Source organism: Pipistrellus hanaki, assembly GCF_964339955.1.
Source record: "Pipistrellus hanaki genome assembly, chromosome: 2".
Lineage (NCBI taxonomy): Eukaryota > Metazoa > Chordata > Mammalia > Chiroptera > Vespertilionidae > Pipistrellus > Pipistrellus hanaki.
The window spans coordinates 152,840,925-152,862,187 of NC_140504.1; the positions used below are offsets into that span (position 1 = coordinate 152,840,925).

The 21,263-nt window shown below is 35.7% G+C and overlaps 1 protein-coding gene across 11 annotated transcripts in view; it reads right to left on the minus strand.

Moving 5' to 3' along the window:
• The window catches only part of LRRC7 (leucine rich repeat containing 7), a 475,871-nt gene that overhangs the window by 95,439 nt on the left and 359,169 nt on the right, over positions 1-21,263 (minus strand). For all 11 annotated transcript variants that reach the window (XM_084871851.1, XM_084871861.1, XM_084871862.1 and 8 more), the window contains 5 exons: positions 12,585-12,714; positions 10,221-10,336; positions 7,359-7,428; positions 3,568-3,667; positions 810-934 (listed from right to left, as the gene is read on the minus strand). In XM_084871851.1, coding sequence (XP_084727977.1) covers positions 810-934; positions 3,568-3,667; positions 7,359-7,428; positions 10,221-10,336; positions 12,585-12,714 — 541 coding nt within the window. The remainder of the gene's footprint in view (positions 1-809; positions 935-3,567; positions 3,668-7,358; positions 7,429-10,220; positions 10,337-12,584; positions 12,715-21,263) is intronic.

Below are 21,263 nucleotides of genomic sequence, written 5' to 3' on the forward strand. Positions count from 1 at the left end.
TAGGACATTAGTACCCATGATAAAAAAGTGTACAAATAATGCCATAAAAATAATGAGAGATTCAAGATGTTGCTATAATGATAATATAAAGATCTGATATAGATAAAATCTATATCAATTCTAAATCTTTTTAAAGTTAATGAAAAATATATGTTTTAAAATTCAACTTGCTACTTGACTTAGATTGGTTCCAATAAAAGATTTTTAAAAATATGTTTTGGAGTTAAAAAAAAAATTGAACTATTTTCTCTAAGGAACATCACCTGTTATTAGCCCTCACCTCCTTTAAGACTTGTCCTCACACTTAAAGAAAACTCACCAATTCTTCTCAAATATCCCAGTAACATAGACTCTTTCAGAGATTTTAATACCAATGTACTATATTCATCCATCAGCTTTTCAATAAGTGTATAATTTGGTTTCAACAGTCTGCATAATGTTTTGTTCAGTGATGAAAAAAACATAACATTTCAGTGTTTCAAAGGATATATGATACTTAGGAAAAGCCCAACACCCAGATTTTTTCCCCTCAGTTTTTTCTCACCTTGAATCTCTTTCATGTTGTTTTGTAAGATGGGGTGGCCTATCAAATGTGCTCAGTCATAACTAGGAAATTAGTCTCGTTCTCAAGCAAAACAATGCTTTCAAAATTACCATTCTGCTCTAATGAAAGGTACCACCCTGAGACTTAATGATGTATCTGACCATCTAGCAGGAGTTACTCCATTTGTTTCAAAATCTATTTGAATAAGAACATTGAACAAGCAAAAGTAATGAGAAGGAAGGAGAAACAACAACTAAAAGTTCACCTTAACTTTCCCAGCATTATCGTCATCTTCCTTTTTGTCTTCAAATTCAAAGGCAACAGTCATGCGTTGCTGTCTCTGCTCTTCCCACAGTGTCGGGTTAAAGCTGTCACTGTCTGACTGGAAATCTAGTTAAATTCCAAAAGATTATTGCTTATTTTTACATAAAATGTTTTTAATAGCTCTCAGTACATTATGCAAACAATGGTGATAGGTACTACAAATGCAAAATATTTTTAAAGGGAAAAAACAAAGGAAAAAAAAAAGGATATAAAGAGATAAAGGAAAAAAAAAGAAAAGGAGGAGGAAATGAGAATAAAATTCTCTTGATATTTGTTGCATGGTCTTTTTTTAATATATATATATATATATATATATATATATATATATATATATTATTGATTTCAGAGAGGAAGGGAGAAGGAGAGAAAGATACAAACATCAATGATGAGAGAAAACCATTGAGTAGCTGCCTCTTGTACACCCTCTACTAGGGATCAAGTTGGCAACCTGGGCATATGCCCTTGACCAGAATCGAACCTGGGACTCTTCAGTCTGCAGGCCAATGCTCTATCCACTGAGCCAAACCAGCTAGGGCAGTCTTCTAACATCTTAACACAATTCATGTTTCCTAAGTATTCATTAATTATATATTGAGGTTGGGAAGTTTCCAGTGTAGAGAATGAGCTCCTCATAGGACAAAAATAATAGAGAATTGGACTAAACATTTTAAAATATCTCTTTTAATCCTCACCTGAGGACTGATAGGAGAGAGGAGAGAGAGAGATAGAGATAGAGATAGATAGATAGAGAGAGAGAGCGAGAAAGAGAGAGAGGCATCAATTGGTTGCCTTCAGATTCCCAGGTATGTGCCCAGACCTGGAATCGAACCAGCAACCTTTCATGGTACAGGACGAGGCTCAACAAACTGAACCACATGGGCCAGGCTTATCTTTTTAATCTTCACAACAGCACAAATAGTAGTAGTAACATCACCCTCAATTTACTAACGAGAAAACTATATCTGAATTTTAAGACCTGCTCAAAGTCATGCAGTTTCTCTGTGGTGTATACAGATTCTGTTCCATGTTTGTGTAATTACAAAGCTCATATTTGTAACTACTAAACTATGTTAGGATTTTATAAAAGGTACTAACTTTATAACCATGGTTTTGTATAGTGTCTAAGATTGCACCATTGTGTGTGTTGGGGCTGTGGAGAGGATAGGGTGGGGTTGGGGTAATGGAAGGGAGTTTATTTTTAGGGTAACAAACGTAAAATTTTAGTCTTTAACATGAAGGTCTAAATATGTTTCAACTTAAGTTGAAAATAAATGGCTTATAAATCTTTACATCAAATTGTTGGCTAATGGTAATATTTTGTTTTTTGTTGCAAAGGATTATAAAAATTCACTTAGTAAACTTCTGCCTGAAAAACCAGAGGGTGAGTTGCTTAAAGTTCAAGAAAATTGTTCTAATCCTAACTCTTCTTTCCAAAAGAAACCAAAGAAAAACAAGGCTAATTCCATTTTACCTAACTAGATCTACCTCACTCCCTGTAACAAATTAGAAATTTAATCTGTGAAACTGGATCTCAGGAATAACCAGTGAATATAAGGCAGTTTCATTTTTCTTTACATCTTTTTTTAAGAGAAATATTTTGACAACATAGGGATATTAAAATGTAAATATAAGTAAAGGTAGATGAATACAACATAATTCTCATAAAAGTCTTTTCTTATACATCTATAAATACGGTGGCTTTTCTTTCATAAATTCAAAAGATCAATTTTATTAAAGTCTGAAAAATGCATATTAAAATGACTCATTCCTTATCCTTCTTCTGTAAGTCAAATATGAATTAAAATATCCTAAAACATTCCAAAATGGTTCATTCCAATGTTCATATATCAAAGACTACATATACTCCTCATAATTATCCCTGATGATGAGAAATACATATACCAATAATTTATTTTAAAAGTTAGTCTCATTAAAGTGGATTGAGTGAACTTAACTGACTGGTGGATTAAAGTGGATTTACTCTATCAGGAATGACAGTGACAATAAGAGTAGAAAATGTTCAGGAAAGCCTATGCTGTCTTGGGCTAAGTGGCCTATTCTGAGTTCCAAATCCTAAAGGGCAATACTGTCTTAAACATCGTATGAATAATGTGGCCATAGGATAGAATATTTAATTATTGGAAAAGATTTAGGTTTTTAAAAAAGTAATCCTATCATAGTTGCTGATGTTGTTTAGGGGAAACTCAACTTGAAAAAGAAAGAACAGTCATCGTTTGCAGGTCATTTTTTTTTTATGGTGGACCCTTAACATGAAATAATTTGGGGCCTTGGATCATTGGATTAAATATTTAAATCTCGTTCATGAAATTAGTGAACACAGGAATTAAACTAGCTTTCTGAATTTTCCTTAAAATCTGACTCTTTTTCACTCATTTCAATGAGCTGGGTACCACATTTGGTCAACTAATCCTTGTAATCCACCAAGAGAAGAAGTTGATCCTGAAAGTTAACATTCTTATGAAAAAGAGAGTTATGTTTTTGGAATCTTACTTAAAATATTATAATGTGAAGATAAGATTTATACTTAATAGTTAACCTCTAAATGATTGATGTAAGTCATGTCATTATCTTTATAGCCTTGCCCACATGTTAGTATTCCTGGCCAAAGATCAGAAGAAAATGATTCTCTGTAGTCCATTATTATATAAGTTTGAGAGACATTTCTGCTGACAATTTACCTTCATCACCACGAGGTTGCTGGGGAAACATGTAGTTAGTCAACACTCTTTGCTTTGTTTCTGGATGGGCTTCAGTTTGTAAAGGGATAAGGGCTTTGGACTGGAAGCAAAAAAAAAAACATATAAATTAGATCAATAAGCTAGCAAATACAAAGAATATTTATTTTATGATCAATAAATGAAAATGATCAATAGTCTGGACTCACCAAGCTAAATGAAAAGTTAAAAGAAAGGCAAGGAAAAAGTAATAAAAGTAGAAATTATAACATAAACTAAGATTATTGCTAGGGAATATTTTCAAATTCTAAATTATTCATGATGAAATTTTCTTTTTCTCAAGTATACTCTTTTATAAAATTATCCATTCTCACTGAGCAATGTCAGTTTCAATCCTGAAGAGACCAAAAAATGTATTAAATTTTTTAAACTAAGTAAGCTTTTGGTATGGCTCTATATATCCATTTATTTTCATAAACTGTTGTCCAAAAAGCACCAAATGAAATTTGCTATCAAATTCAAGCTAAGCAAAATAATAAATGAAATTAATTAGGTTAAAGCATTATGCATTTATATTTAAGAGCTATTTTGTAACCAAACACAGGGTCTACACACAGATAAGCAACAGTACTTGTATTTTATATATCATAATATAATGACCTATGGATGGTAATATGTAATTCTTTATTAATTAATTTTATTTAAAAATGCTATTTTAAAGGAGTTTTTAGAACTCTGATATTATATATTACTAGAGGCCCAATGCACGGGATGGGACTGGGTGAGATGGGCCAGACATGCCTTGGAGCTAACCTCCCATGGTCCCTCCCTGGCCGGCCACACCTGGAGTGGTGCCAGGGCTTGAAGGGCAGCTGTAGAGTGAATGCAGACTCTTTGGCAGCTGGGGTCCCTTGGCTTGTCCTGTGGGGATCAGGCTGAAACTGGCAGTCTGACATCCTCTGAGGGGTCCCGGAGTGCAAGAGGGCACTCTGCAAAGTTGCTGTCATTTGGCAGCTCCTGTGTTGAGCATCTGCTCCCTGGTGGTCAGTGCACATCATACCTACCTGCAGGTCGCTTAGCCTTTTATATAGACTGAATGGTCAGATTATTATGATCTCTGAATGCATAATAATCTGACCACTCAGTACACACACACACACACACACACACACATATATATATCACACACACACACACACACACACACACACACACACACACACATACACACATATATATTAGAGGCCTGGTGCATGAATTCACACATGGGTGGGGTCTGGCCAGCCTGGTGAATGAATTCATGCATGGGTGGGGTCTGGCCAGCCTGGACAGGGGGAGGGGACATGGGCCGTTGGCTGGCCTGCCTGCTGATTGAACTCCTGGTTGAGGAGGCAATTTGCATACTAGCATTTTATTATATAGGATATACACTGAGTAGCCAGATTATTATGTGTCCAGAGATCATAATAATCTGGCCGCGCAGTGTATATACTAGTGGCCTGGTACACAGATTAGTGCATATTGAAAGGAAGTTAGTTAGAAGAAATATTTTAATCTCACTATTCACCCTTTCTCTATAATACGAGTTTCAACCAAGTTCACGATAAACAATGACAGATCAAAACACACACGTGCAATTGGCACCAGTGAGAGCTTTATATGTATCACACATGCGTGAGTCAATTTAGCCATATATATGTATATAATTTGCTTATTTAGGCCTGCTTCCTGATTTAGCTAAACTTTTTCCTGTCCAGTGAAGCACTCCAACTTCTCTTTCAAGTAATTGTTAGCAACACAGCAAGAAATATCAACACAAAGCAGATTATTATTGTAGATTATGCAGGAAGAACAAAGGGTAAAATATTTAACTGCAGCAGTGTTTGACTATATTCTGTGCAGTGGGAAAACCTGAAGTCATTTTCAGGGTCCACCATTTCTTTCTTCTTTTCAGTCAGGTCAAGTTTCTAAACTTTTTAAGTCTCTGTTTTCCGGCTAGTGAAAAGAAAATAAGATTCTACCGAGTCTCCTATCTACCTACTCCAGGACCTCTGTGAGGATCAAATGAGATGGGGTATGGGAAAATGCTTCACAGATATTTGGTTAAAGTATAAAATGTTTGCATCTGGCTATAAAGCAAATCATGTTCCTAGGCTGAAGAAACTGCAAGGAGGATAGTTGCTAGTGAGAGGAAGCTGGGCGTTCCTATGTGATGTCATTACCCAGCACCCACAGCAACCATTTCCGGGCTGGGCTGGCCTGTGGGCTACATTTTGCACCATGGGGTCTTGACAGCATTGGCTGTAATTTGGTGGGGTGTCACTCCAAAATGGTGGTGGGGCCTGTGTCCCATTTGGGGGAAGCTGAGTGTCACTTTTTTAGTGCCAGGTTTAAGGTACTGTTTCCTTTTAAATGGCCAATGCGTCATGGCAGCATCTCATTGAACATCTGCCCCCTGGTGGTCAGTGTATATCATAGCAACTGGTTAGATGGTCAGAGGGACACAACATATTAACCTTTTGTACATATAGATATCTATGGAAATTATCATTTTATCTAATGTCTTAAAATTGGCTTATTTAATGACATTTATTAATAGGAACGAAGCACAAAGGGATTTGGGATATCAACTTGTCTCATGAGACTTAATCAGAAACACACTAAATCACTGTTCTAAATAAAAATTAAATGATGCAATCACTGTTGTGTTTATTCTCCTACAAGAATAATAAATCATGATTATTAGGGGATTTTTTTTTCACAAAGCAAGACTGAATAGACTGTTCCATTACCATAATTCACATTGGTTCCAGAAATGCTTTATTTATAATGATATACTGATGCCTTGATAGATCTGTAGTTCATTGATAAGATTTGAATTTGAATTATAATTTAAATTTTTAGTCAGTAAATGGAAGCAAGTTCTGAAATAATCATAGAAACACAAACATTATTCTTAAACTTACATTCTACACTTTGTAAAGGTTTATTTTAAATTTTCACAAAAGTAGCCCAATACCTAGAACTCTCAACAATGCTCTTTTTACGCTCAAGAAATGATGACAAACTAAATTCAACATGATTTTTTCCCCCCCACTTGGCTATTTGCATTTTGGGATAGGTGTTTCAAAATTTTAGGATTATAAGAAAAGAGTAAAAGAGGACTAATAAACAATGTCAAAATTGTCTATCATCAATTTTTTTCTGGTGAAAAATCAGATGTCTTCAAATGTTTCTTGTTACTTTCCAGTTAATAAAATTATCATCAATTATAATCTAACTTCATAAGAAAAAAATATCAAAGCAATTTTACAGAAAATACTGATAATAGTTGAAAAAGATACCTGCAAATTTCTTGAATAAAATTCTAGAAATAAGTTTATTATAATTAAAAATATGAGGAAAAACGAATTTGGAGGGCAATAATTCCCTGTTGTGGGAATTGTGGTAGTAATTTCTTATTCTTTACCTTCAGAGGTATAATTAAAGTATGTCCTCTAAGGACATATATGAATCATCTAGAGCTAAAATGCCATAAAAATTATCATTTTGTATATTAGATCCCTGAGAATGAAATAGCTACTAAATTGAAGCATTAAAAGAGGTTAGGAGTTATAGTTCTATTTTGTGTGCAGCAATGAAATACATATTTGAATTGCTACCTTTATACAAACCTCTCGTCCAGAGGACAAAGAATCTATATTTTATACTAATTGTCAGAGGTATCTATTGTTTAAAAAGTTAATAATTCAAAGTTTCAATTATAGTTCATCTTAATAAATAAAAGTTGTTACCTGATTGTCAGAAAGCCACAAAGCTGCAAGGTCTTTAAGTTTGGTAAATGAGAATGGTAAATTCTTCAACCTGCAAAAAACAAGAAATTAGCCTAATAACTTTAGGAAGAATATAATAACTTCTCTGAGATTATTAATATTTATAAAACATAAATAATGTAAAGAATATATTAATTAATATTATAATTCTTTTTATAGACTTGTAATACTAACATTTATAACATTAACCCAAATTACACATAAAAGCTATTCCCAATTTTTAGTTATTTAATTTCATGTAAGCCAGATACTATCAAGTAAGGTTTTATGGGGAGAATTTTTGCATCACGTGTCAATGAATTAAAAGTAGCATATAAAGCCAGCTGCATCAATATTACATGAGGGGAAAACTCTCTAGTATAATATACAACAACATCTATAATAAATCATCATCAATCCAACTATAAATATGGGGGATGAGAATGTTAGTGAAGGATATTACCCTCATTTTTGCTTGCTCTTTCAGTTGTTGAAAGTGAGCTTTTATTTAGTACCACAGAAGCTGTCTTACAAATCTATTTTATAATAGATTTTAAAAAAATCGTACATTTTAAATATTGAACTGGAACAATTGTGACTTTTGGATAACATTTCATATTTAATATTTTATCTAAGCAGTTAATTTTCTTTTTCTTTTTTTTAAAAAAATATATTTTATTGATTTTTCACAGAGAGGAAGAAAGAGGGATAGAGAGTTAGAAACATCGATGAGAGAGAATCATCGATCAGCTGCCTCTTGCACACCCCCTACTGGGGATGTGCCCGCAGCTAAGGTACATGCCCTTGCCCGGAATCGAACCCGGGACCTTTCAGTCCGCAGGCCGACGCTCCATCCACTGAGCCAAACCGGTCCCGACTAAGCAGTTAATTTCTGATGACAATGTTCAACTTTGTCCTCAGCTTTGGCTAAATATTAATTTTAATCTCAGGTTAAGGTTTATTGAGTAATTCATTAATTTAAAAATATTAATTTGGCTCATACTATGTTTCAGTCACTGCATTAAGAGATTAAGTTAAGCTTACATTTCTGGCTTGATAAGTATTTAAACTCTTGATGTTATGAAATGGCCAATGTTTTTTCATATCTTTTGCACTAGCATTCAACAAATGTGTCTGTGCCATGGTAGGAAATCAAGTATGCTATATTTGTTGAATAAATATCTCCGTTAGTAGAACTTCCAACTTATGGATCCTTTAAAAATATTTGATAAATATATTTTCTATTTCATCACACAGATTATTAATGTATAAAAGTTGAGGAAAACTAATATTTAGGAGAGACTTCCATAGCTCATCATAAAACTTCCCTTCAGGTGACAATTATGGAGCTCGGTTTTATTGGGGAACTGTAATTGAATCCACTGGAACGCCATCTTCCTATCATATCCCCATGACATATTTCTCATCTTACAAGAATATACCGTAATTAAAAATTTTTGAAAAATGTCTTGTTGAAAATCAGGTACAGCAATTTAATGCATTTCCCTCATTTTCCTCCCTAGTAATGCAGTCAAAACAGGAAGCAATGTTGCTTTGATGTGATTTACTCTTGTTGCACCAAACTACGAGGCTTTCTTGTTATCCTGATTTAAAAATAAAATCCCTAATCTTTTCATAAAATGTCTTATTCTCTGATATGGGAATATTACTGAGCTGCTAAGTGAAAGGTTTTTGAAATTCACATTATTATTTTTTCTTAAATTAACAAACGAATGAGAAATCCCACATTTAGTAAACTTTCAGAATCTGAACATTCTTCATTACTTCATAAAATCTTAACAATTTTGTTGCAAAGTCTCTCAATTTCTCATATTATTATTAGTCTGATTGAAACATGAAAACAAAGAGTTCAAACATTCTATTGCATAATCACTTATCTTCTTAGTAATTATCTTAAATCGATTTAAAAAATATATTTTTTATTTTTTTTGATTTCAGAGAGGAAGGGAGAGAAAGAGAGAAATAGAAACATGAATGATGAGAGAGAATCAATGATCAACTGTTTTCTGCACACCCCCTACTGGGGATCAAGCCCACAACCCAGAAACGTGCTCTGACTGAGAATTGAACCGTGATCTCCTGGTTCATAGGTTGATGCTCAACCACTGAGCATTCTAAAGCTGGGCTTTAGTCAAATTTTTACCCTTTTCTATTTATCAACAATTTTGGTGAAAATAAAGATGAACTGCAGTTTTACTTTTTCTTTTTACCCATCAACCAATATAACACCTTTGTTACATCCTTTCTTTTTTGTCTTATTCTGAACATGAATAAATGACCATTTGGTTATCCTTACCGTAATGTAAAACTTTTATGACTAGTTAGGATTAGCTTCTTGGCAATATATTTACCAGCATTTTGGTGCAGTTGATTATATACATATTGCCAATTTAGTTTACTGGAGGCATAAAAATATACATGAAAACATATATGTCTATATACATACATATCTATGCATATAAATTTATTAATAAATTTTGTAGTTTTTTATTTAAATCATTTTTCATGTCTTCATAATGTTATGCTTTCTGCATATGGGAGGATTCAATATATAAACTTGGGTGTAAAAATTTTATATAATTTTAAAATACAATATAATATATGGTGATTTTAATAAAATCAAATAATTAAACTTTGAAGTATCTCTCTAAAAATAATTTAGCTCTTTCATTTTCTAAAAGGATATTTGCATATTTGCATGCATTTGCATTCCTATACTTCACACACACTTTACATAGAGTATGATTAAAAATTATTAATAAGAAACAATAATTTGCTTATAGTAGGTAATGAATATGGGATGGAGATATGTTGCAGAGATACCTGTTGTCACTCAAATTTAAGACTCTTAGTTTCTGCATCTGTCCAATCTCTTCAGGAAGAAATTCAAGTTTATTGGAGCGTAGAGACATAACTGTTACATTTTTACAGCTTCCAATCTATAGGTAACAACAAAGTGTAAAGAATCACAATGTAGACTATATTTCTATATTAATTTTTATAATTTATAAAACAATTTAATTAATTTACACATTTCCTTATCAGTTAGAGTAAGATTATAAAAGTTAATACACATATTAAGATGATATGTGCATTAACTTTTATAATCTTACTCTTTAAAATATGTGTATCATTATTTATATTTTGTTTTAGATATGAAGGCAATGTACATTTCATATTCTTTTACATATTAGGAAGGAATAAGCCTATCAAATAAAAGAGTAATATGCAAAATTACTCTTGGGGTCAAAGATGGCTGCCCCCATGTGGACACAAGATGGCCACCACAAGATGGCCAGCAGGGGAGGGTAATTGTGGGAAGTTAGGGATGACCAGGCCATCAGAGGAGGGCAGTTGGGGGTGACCACGCCAGCAGAAAAGGGCATTTGGGGGGGACCCAAGCCTGCAGGGGAGGGCAGTTGGGGGGAATCAGGCCTGCAGGGTAGAACAGTTGGGGAGGGGGGGGGCAGGCATGCAGGGGAGGGCAGTTGTGGGAAAACAGGCCAGCAAGGAGGCAGTTAGGGATAACTGGGCCAGCAGAGGAGGACAGTTGGGGAAGACCAGGTCAGCAGGAGAAGGCAGTTGGGAAGGACCAGGACTGTATGAGAGGGCAGTTTGGGGGGCAGGGGAGAGCAGTTGTGGGGGACCAGGCCTGCAGGAGAGGGGACTTGGGAGGGGGTAACAGGCCTGCAGTGGAGGGCAATTTGGGAGGGGGGAGGACTAGGCCTGCAGTGGAGGAGAGTTTGGAGGGACCTAGGCCTGAATGGGAAAGCAGTTGGGGGAGACCAGCCCTGCAGGGAAGGACATTGTGGGAGAGGGACTAGGCCTGCAGGGGATGGCAGTTGTGGGCAATCAGGCCAGTAGGGAGGGCAGTTAGGGGTGACCGGGCCAGCAGAAGAGGGCAGTTGGGGGAGACCAGGTCAGCAGAGGAGGGCAGTTGGGGCTAACCAGGTCAGCAGGAGAGGGCAGTTGGAGGGGGCAGGCCTGCAGGGAAGAGCATCTGGTGGGGAGCAGGCCTGCAGGCGAGGGCAGTTGTGGGCAATCAGGCCAGCAGAGAGGGCAGTTAGGGGTGACTGGGCCAGCAGAAGAGGGCAGTTAGGGATGACTTGGCTGGCATGGGAAGGCAGTAGGGGCAATCCGGTCAGCTGGGGAACAGTTAGGTGTCTATCAGGCTGGCAGGGGAGTGGTTAAGTGGGTGATCAGGCTACAGGCAGAAGTGGTTAGGGGCAATCATTCAGAAGGAGTCAAGCGGATAGGAGCCAGCAGTCCTGGATTGTGAGAGGGATGCCCAGACTGGAGAGGGTGCAGGCTGGGCTGAGGGACACCCTCCCGCTGTGCATGAATTTCATGCACCGGGCCTCTTGTTTTCTTTATAATTTTATTATTAGAACACTTAATTGTTTTATGTCATCATGTCTTTGCCCATCCAAGTAAATAGTAACATATCTATGCTTGCAATAGAAAATACATATTCAAATGTGAAGTATTGTTGATGTTTCTTTGGTAAAGTTAGTTTTACTTCACATTTCAATGTGTTTTTTTTGTTGTTGTTGTCATTTTTACTTATAATTTTGGGCTTTAAAATTATATATGTGATACCTTAATCAATAAAGAAAAAGAAAACTGGAAAGAAATGATGTATAGATAATTGCTCCATTGTCATGGAAGCATTTTATAAAATGTTAAATTGAAAACATTCTTCACACTTTTTCCTTGACATTAATGAATAAAACTTCTGTTTATAAATAAAAAACTATCAGAACCTCTTGGTGTATCCTGAAGCTAAAATAATATTGTTATACAATATGATACTTTACAAAATTACTTACATTAAAAATCTATCACTTTAGGAATGGAAATATAATGATCTCAATATATTTATTTCTATTCTTAAAAGCAAAATATATAAATTATTCAAAAATTTGTTCCTTAGCATTAATTAATTTACAATATTTTATTATTTTTCCTTGCAAGCAATATTTAAATGCATTTTCTGGGTTGAATATAGAACTTATCATTTGTCATTTAAAAGTGAATGATTAACAAATGCATATATGTATATATAGACAATTCCTATGACTATTCAAAACTCAACTCATGACTCTTAAACTGCTTTATATTTCTTAAGATTTAATCATAAAACAGAATTATTAAAGGTTAATTAATAGAAACAAGTTCATTCCTTACTTCTCTGGGTAATTCTGGAAGAAAATTCTCATCGACTGCTAATGTTCGAAGACTATGAAGGTAGCCAACAGTAGGAGGTAGTGACTCCAGTTCATTACAGCTACAGTCAAATTCTTCTAATAAAGATAAACTGAAAAGATAAATATATTAGACATTTTAAAACATTAGATAGCAAAAAACTTTTGAAAAAGCCACATGTTCAGATTCAGCAAAAACATTATGTATCTAGTGACTGAATAATTTATATACATTTATTTTATCAGTTTAGCCAAGTGATTAAATACCATTTAACAAGTAGTTTTATTTGGTAAAATAAATATAGTTTATTTCCCCCCTTTCTAAATTCACCTGCCATTTAACTGAACCATTGGAAATGAGAGATGGTTTTGTTTGTTTGCTTGTAATACAACAAAGATGTCATTTATAGTCAGATGTTCATAAAGTATGTCCTTGGAATGAATACATATAACTAACATGGGCAAGTGGAAGGGCATAGAAGATGTACCCAAAAAAGGGAGAATAAAGGGGCCAAACAGTCAAAATATTGATTAAATGCAAGGTATTTTGCTAAGCATTTTAGAGATATAAATAACTCATCTTTTGCTTGTAACAATTCTATACCTATTATTTTACATTCTATTGTACAGATAAGGAAATGATGACTTACAGAGGTGAAGTAACTTGCCTAAGGTCACACATAGTAGGAAAGCTGAAACCTAAATGCAGACAGCATGGACCCTGCATGACCTTGCCTCTTAGCCTGTGCCTCTGGAGCAGAGGCTACAAACAGAGCGTATTTCAACCTGCAGATGTGTTTGGTTTACACAATGGTAAACTCTACATAATGACCCAGACTTTTGGTAACTCTTTAATTATTTACTTATCTATCTATCTATCTATTTATTTATTTTTATTGATCTCAGAGAGGCAAGGAGAGGGAGAGAGAAACATCAATGATGAGAGAGAGTCACTGATTGGCTGCCTCCTGTATGCCCCATACTGGGGATCAAGCCCACAACCTGGGCATGTGCTCTGACCAGGAATTGAACTGTGACCTCCTAGTTCATAGGTTGATGCTTAACCACTGAGCACACTGGCCGGGTGATTTTTGGTACCTCTTAAAAAAGAGGAAGACCTGGAATTACTGAGCATGTAGTCTTCCACAGCAAGTAATGGCTGTTGCCTCTGTTCACAGTTCTCCAGTTTGTCACAACCACTATTGCTCCATATTAGCTAGCTTGACCCCTTATCTACAGAAAGGACTTGCATGAATGCACTTTCAAGTTATCACCAGGGAGCCAGACATTCCCATGGTTGGTTTGAGACAGCTGGGAAAGATAGAGGGCCTGGCACAGAGGAAGCACTAGCTGCATTTAAGTTGTCAGTGATGTTGTCGTTAATATTATTATACTGTCATCACTACTCACATCGTTGTTATTACTGTAATAGGAAGGAACCCCTAGGGGGAAGATCTTGCCCTCGTAAAGAGAGACTGAATTAGAGTTCTCTGGACTAGATTGTAGAATCAGCTTCCTTTTTTTATACCTTGGAACTGGCTGGTCTGACTGCCATTTACTCCCCTCATTTAGTTTCACAGAATTTAAGTATGTGGGTTTCTAGTTAGTCAGAATGAATCTGTACTCGAGCTCTGTCAATTGCTAGATGTATTATCTTGGGTATTAAAAAATAAAACAAAAACCACAGCACAAAAATGAAAGCTGATTTTATTTACTTGCCAGGCAAAGGGAGATAGCAGGGAAGAAATTCGCTGAGTAGTGCTCTGAGGGGGAAAATTAAATGCTAAAAGGGGAAGCTACCAGTGGATTATGCTAATTAAAGATTAAAAATGTGCATTATGTAGAAAGTGAAATACCTTCACAAGTCTGTGTTCAGGTAAATCAAGTCCCATTATCCATGGGGCAAGAAAGAAACAAGTTCAGTCAGGTCAAGTCTGACCTGGATCAAAGTACCTCACCATCCATGGTCCTTCAGAGCTTCACCAGGTTAGAACCAGATGAGGCGAGATAGCATTCCGCTTTGAGTATTACCTCTTCGGCAAATGCTCCTTAAGTGAAATTTTTTCTTTTGCACAGACCAGCTCTATAACTTTTCTCTATTCCTTAGTCCCTTTATATTTGCAATGAGGATCCGAATATGTCTTGCCTCATGTAGTTGCTCTGAGTATTTCATGAACTATTGTGAGTAAGGAATCTAGCACAGTGTCTGCCATAAAATACATACTCAGGATATATATTTTCTTTGTGTTAGTGAACCATGATACATTTGTTTCTAAATCCTTTGAAACCCTCACATGCAGGGGTGCTCATGTTGCTAGGTACCAGGTGTGCATGGCTGTGTGACTGTGATGTGTGTGTGTGTGTGTATGTTGGTGGGCACAGGGGTCAATGTATTGGAAAACTCATAAAAGTTTATTTGTTTCTAAAAAAAAGTCTAGTACAGTGTCTTACACATAATGCACTTAATATATTTGGTAGAATTTGTTAAAAGACATTTCTATCAATAATTTGTTGTCATGTACTCAGCAAGTGGTGATCAAGTACCAGGATTTTTTAAAATAAAATTTTCTGATGTATGTTCTGGTAGATACCAAAGAATTAAACAATCCTATATAATAAAAGCCTAATAAACTACCAGTAAGTGTTCGGTTGTCCTGGTCAGCCGTTCAACCAATCAAAGCATAGTATGCTAATAATATGCTAAGGCTGCTCAACTGCTCACTATGATGTGCACTGACCACCAGGGGGCAGATGCCCCGACAGGTTGGTTAGTTTGCTGCTAGGGTGCAGCTTGTCAGAACTGAGTGAGATGGGCCCGACATACCCTGGAGCCCTCCTATGGTCCCTCCCTGGCTGGCCAACCTCCTGCGTCCCTCACCTGCCCTGGTGGGATCCCTCAGCCTGGCCTGCGCCCTCTCACAATCGGGGCTGAAGGACATCCCCTCCTTGCCCCCACCCCAAGTGCACAAATTTCATGCACCAGGCCTCTAGTTAAAATACAATTAAAGTATCTTATTGTTTTCTTCTTTCATAAAAACATGTCTTGAAGTCAGTCTTGAGTCACACAGTAAGGCAAGTCCTTACTTTCTATAGATCTGATAGACACAAATTTCAGTTATTATGGTTTCATGTAATATTAGTTTCTTAACATGACTCAAATTTCAGTTACCTCATATACTAACTGTGAGTAACTGTGTAAAATATGAACTTCACTGCTAATTCTTCAGTCCAGAGTCACAGTGTAAATAACATGTGTGTCTCAACAGTGACTAGTCACGTTTCTTCTTTCAAAGCCTTCGTGATCAGTCGCTGCACAGTGTTACTCAGGTCACACACAGACTGTCAATCTCATCTTTGTGTTGCTTACTTGTCAATCAGCAATAAAGGGATACTATAGGCACAATACTGAACATTTAAAGCACTACTATAGTTGGATCGTATTCTTGGTCATCATAATTCTTTGGGGTATTTAAATGAAAATGTGAAAGTTTGTGTTTATCACCAAGAACTTTAATTAATCCAAGCAATGGACAGAGGAATTATTTCAACTTTGAAAGCCTATTATCTTACGTAGGCTATGTAATAGGCTAAAGACCAAGCATCGTGGTTAGCTGTGTTTTTTGGAAGAAATATGACATAAAGCATACAACTGAAGATATTCAAGCATCATGGCAGGAAGCAACAGCAAATAACATGGGTGCAGTATAGCAGAGACTTTCGGCGCATTGTGCAAATAACTTTGCAGAATTCAAATCAAACATAAATGGAGTTGTAGAAGAAATGGCTGACCGCTGAAATTTGCCTGCCACTATTCGAGAGACTAGATATGCTGCCAGTGGATTTCAGTGAAGGCAAACCTGTTGACAAAAATGAGGAAGGTGGTTGTGATGAAAATGATGATGTCCCAGAGGAAATGATGCTGGGAATCAACTTCACCTTAAAGGAACTCTCAGAGATATTTCTAGACACTGAAAGCATGGAGGATAAATGTTTGGAAGCTAATCCAAGCTTAAAAAGGAGTATGGCAATTCACTGCCACATAGAAAAAAGTTCACTCCAAATTATAATTTACATGATGAAAAGAAGGCAAGCACTGCTCAAATTAATCTTGACAGTGTTGTTTTCTTTAAAAAAAAATATATTTTATTGATTTCAGAGAGGAAAAGAGAGGAAGAGAGGTAGAAACATCAAAGATGAGCGAAAATCACTGATGGCTGCCTCCTGCATGGCTTTACTGGGGATGGAGCCCATAAACCGGACATGTGCCCTAACTAGGAATGAACTTCCTGGTTCATAGGTCAATGCTCAACCACTGAGCCATACTGGTTGGGCTTGATAGGTTTTTTTTTTAAACAAAATAAATAAAACGTAGTTCTTGATGTTCCTAATGCTTACAATGACAGTATACTAAATAAATATTGGCTTTATTGTTTTTTCATTTCCCTATACATTTATTAAACAATCATACAAGCGTTTAATGTTTTGAAAAGATTTTGAAAGAGCTTTTGAGAACAATCATAATTTTCCTCATGGACTGTTTTGAACAGTTTCAGGTGGCAGCCTACTTGTTTTTATGGTCTCCTATTACTGTGCAAAGCAAGAACTTCCTGCATTAAAAGACAACAGTCCTTCACTGACTGACTTATTTCACTTAGCATAATGCTCTCCAGTTCCCTCCATGCTGTTCCAAATGGTAACACTTCCTTCTTTTTTACAACAGCGGGGGTGGGAGGGGAAGGGATGCTGGGCGGGGGAGGTCAATGGGCAAAAATAAAGGAGACATATGTGCTATTATTTGTAATACCTTAAACAATAAAATAAATTAAAAAATTAAAAAAGACAAACATTTTTTCCTATACTATGGATGTACTGAATTCATAATTTATAGCCTGAAAGCATTTTACATCTCTGAGATACAGAGGAAAAATATTAGGTGCAAAACACACATTCTTCAATGATTTCTGAAATTCAAAAGATTCTAATGAGTAATTTAACATTCTAACTGACTATTGATGGCTATCTTGTTAGAAATTATCTAAGGTATTTTAATTCCAGATCTATATGAATACAGTTTTATCACAGTGCCAGGGGTCTTCAAACTACGGCCCACGGGCCACATGCGGCCCGCAGAGGAGTCTGATCCGGCTCGCCAGGTTTTTTGGGCAGTGAGCGCAGCCAAGGTGTTACAGTAGGAATTAGTAGTTCATATAGTCCGGCCCTCCAGCTCTCTGAGGGACCGTGATCTGGCCCCCACTTTAAAAAGTTTGAGGACCCCTGGATAGACCAACTAAGTGAAAAAAATACTCAGACAGAGGAAGACAATACCATATAATCTCACTTTTATGTGGAGTCTAAAAACAAATAGGTAAACAAACCCAAGAAAATACAGAGAAGAGATTGGTGGCTGCCAGAGGTGGGGATGGGAGGTGGGCAAAAATGGATGAAGGCAGTCAAAGGTACACATTTTCACTTACAAAATCATGAAGTCTTATGGATATAATGTGCAGCACAATAACTACATATTTAATATCTGGAAGTTCTAATCACAAGAAAAAATTGTAAGTATGTATGGTGACAGACATTAATTAGACTTACTGTTGTGATAATTTTGAAATGTATACAAATATTGAATCATTATGTTGTACTTCTGAAACTAATGTTTTATGTTAAATATATCTCAATAAATAAGACATATTAATTATACTTTGTGCAAACAAACAAATCCTTGCTGTGGCCAGTGTGGTTCAGTTGGTTGCACAATGTCCATGCAACAAAAGGTCACAGGCTTGATTCCCAGTCAGGGCACAGGCCCGGGTTGAGGGCTCAATCCCCAGTAGGGGGCGTTCAGGAAGCAGCCAATGGATGTTTCTCTCTCTAAAATATTTTTAAAATGCCAAAAGTTTCTTTATATTTTGCAGTTTTATCTATAGTGTATTGTACCATTCAAAGTGAAAAAACAAACTGCCAAGGAGGTATAGAGTACAATAAAGCAATGTTTCCTAAATATCGTTCATTCATATGTTCAGTTATACATATGAATCGCTGGGTGAACTTGATGAAATGCAGGTTCATATTTAGTGGTTTGGGTTATCCAGTGACAAGCTTCTAGGTGACATGGATGCTGCTAGTCTTGGGACCACACATTAAGTTGCAAGGCTTTAAATAAAGCCCTTGTAAGCATTTTAAGAGAAACATTTAAACACACACACACACACAACATGTCAATAACAGTTAAAATCCACATAAGTATTATGAAAGTTGTATTTAGTAAGGCTTTGCTTTTCTTCATGCATCAGTACAAGTGTCAGAACTGGAGGTAGTAATGCTTGAAATTAAATAATAGTAACACAATTTTCTAAAAATATTCTCTACATTTTTCTCTACTTTAGTTTCTAAGAATTAGTCTTGGTTGGGAAGTTCTTACTGTCTCATTAACCCTCAATTACCTAGCTAATAGGGAAGAGGTACTGTGAATAAATTACATAGATAATCTACAATTTCACTTGAACATCATTTATGACCATTAGAAGCCATTATATCTTATATTAATGTAGATGCCAATAAACATAAAAATAAATGGCTTTGGGCTTAACCTTCTTAGTTCATTTTTAACTCTTACACAGAAGAGATATAATTCAGTGGAAAATATTCAGACAGGCTTGGGTTCCAATTTTAGTGTGACCACTTAATAACTGAATGAACTTTATATGAATGGGTTTTTCATCTGTAAAATTGGTTGCTAATGCCGAACATTTAGTTTCATGAAGATAAAATGTATGCAAAGCCTGTGGTATAGATATAGTGCTTCATTGAAATGTCATGAAGTAGAAAGGTACCCTAAAAAACGCATTTTGAACAGTCTATTTCTGAAACATGTAAAAGTTATCCTCTAATATTTTCCTTTTAAAAAAATCCTCGAGGATATGTTCCTTCAGATAGATTGTTTTAGAGTGAGAGCAAGGGAGAGAGAGTGAAAAATATTGATGTGAGAAACTTCAATTGCCTCTCGTACATGTCCCATCAACACATATAGAAACTTAGGCTAAGGAAAGTTACTAGATTTCAAAGCTAAGCTTTTGAATATAGTATTAACGGGCCTTTAACTACATAAGGCATGCAAACCACTGAAAACTGGTGTCTGGTGCAATGTGAACACATGCAGAAAGTTATTTATTATTATTTTCATTGAAAATCCAATTCTTAGGGCGCCTGGCATTCCTAGACTCAACAAGAAAAATAAACAATTGTATAAGTCACTAGATGCCCAGTGCACGAAATTCATGCACTTGGGAGTGGGGTTCCCTCAGCCCGGCCTGTGTCCTCTTGCAGTCTGGGAGCCCTTGAGAGATGTTTGACTGACAGCAGTCAGACATCCAGCAGTCAGACATCCTTAGGGCTGCCCGGATTCTGGCAGAGCAGTGCTGTCTGTGGGAGTGCAATGACCACCAGAGGGAAGCTCTTGCATTGAGTACAAGAGGAGGTACAGAGTACAATAAAGCAATGTTGGTGGTGAGTGCACCATAGCAACCTGTCAACCTGTTTTGTTGTGCCTGTTTGGTCGATTTGCATATTAGCCTTTTATTATATAGGTTTGGCAAAAAAGTCATGGAACCTATTTCAACTGTGAAAAATACTGAAAAGTGAATTCTTTTAGTAGTTTTTAATATTTGGACTACTAAAGTTGCTAAAGACAAATCTAGTAACATATGGAAGCATTCTCTGTACAGAATGAGAATATTTTTGGTCACTATAGCTGATGCGCAGAGTCTTAGATAGAATGGTGCATAATAGAATATGGACTATTCCACTATTTATAAAACACTTTCTGAATGTGATCTGGGTTGCCATTTAATAGGGTCATAATAAAATTTCAACTCTAGCCCTTGAACTAAACCTCTGATCTATCATTTCTGAATTTTCTAAGGAAAACAAAATAATAATAGTACTTAATTATTATTATTTTTATTTCATACAAATTCCTTATTAAAGTGCATTATAAAATTTTAGAAACAGTCTATTTTTGCCTTATGGGTAGATGCAAAACATTTGTATGCAGGTGCTATATCTTTAAGTGAGAACATAAGTTAGACAATAGTTGTCATAATTTTACTATCCAATCCATGGTGTGATATAGAACAGAAATCTTCAAAATTTTTCATCTTAAGACTCTTTTACATTCTAAAAAAAAAAATCACTGGTAACCCTTAAGAACTTTTATTTATATGCTTTATGTTTATTCGTATGTACCATATTATAAATTAAAACAGTAATTTTATTTTTTTATTTTTATTTTTCTAATATACAATATTTTATTGATTTTTTACAGAGATGAAGAGAGAGGGATAGAGTTAGAAACATTGATGAGAAAGAATCATTGATCAGCTGCCTCTTGCACACCCCCCACTGGGGATGTGTCCGCAACCAAGGTACATGCCCTTGACCAGAATCGAACCCAGGACCTTTCAGTCCCCAGGCCGAAGCTCTATCCACCGAGCCAAACCAGTTTCGGCTAAAACGGTAATTTTAAAAATAATTATTTATTTTTTGGTTCTTAAATAACAAGAAAAAAAAAAACCAATGACATGTTAATATAGGTAATATATTTTTATACAAAGTCACTATATTTTCCAAAACAAAAACATTGAGTGAGAAGAGTGACATT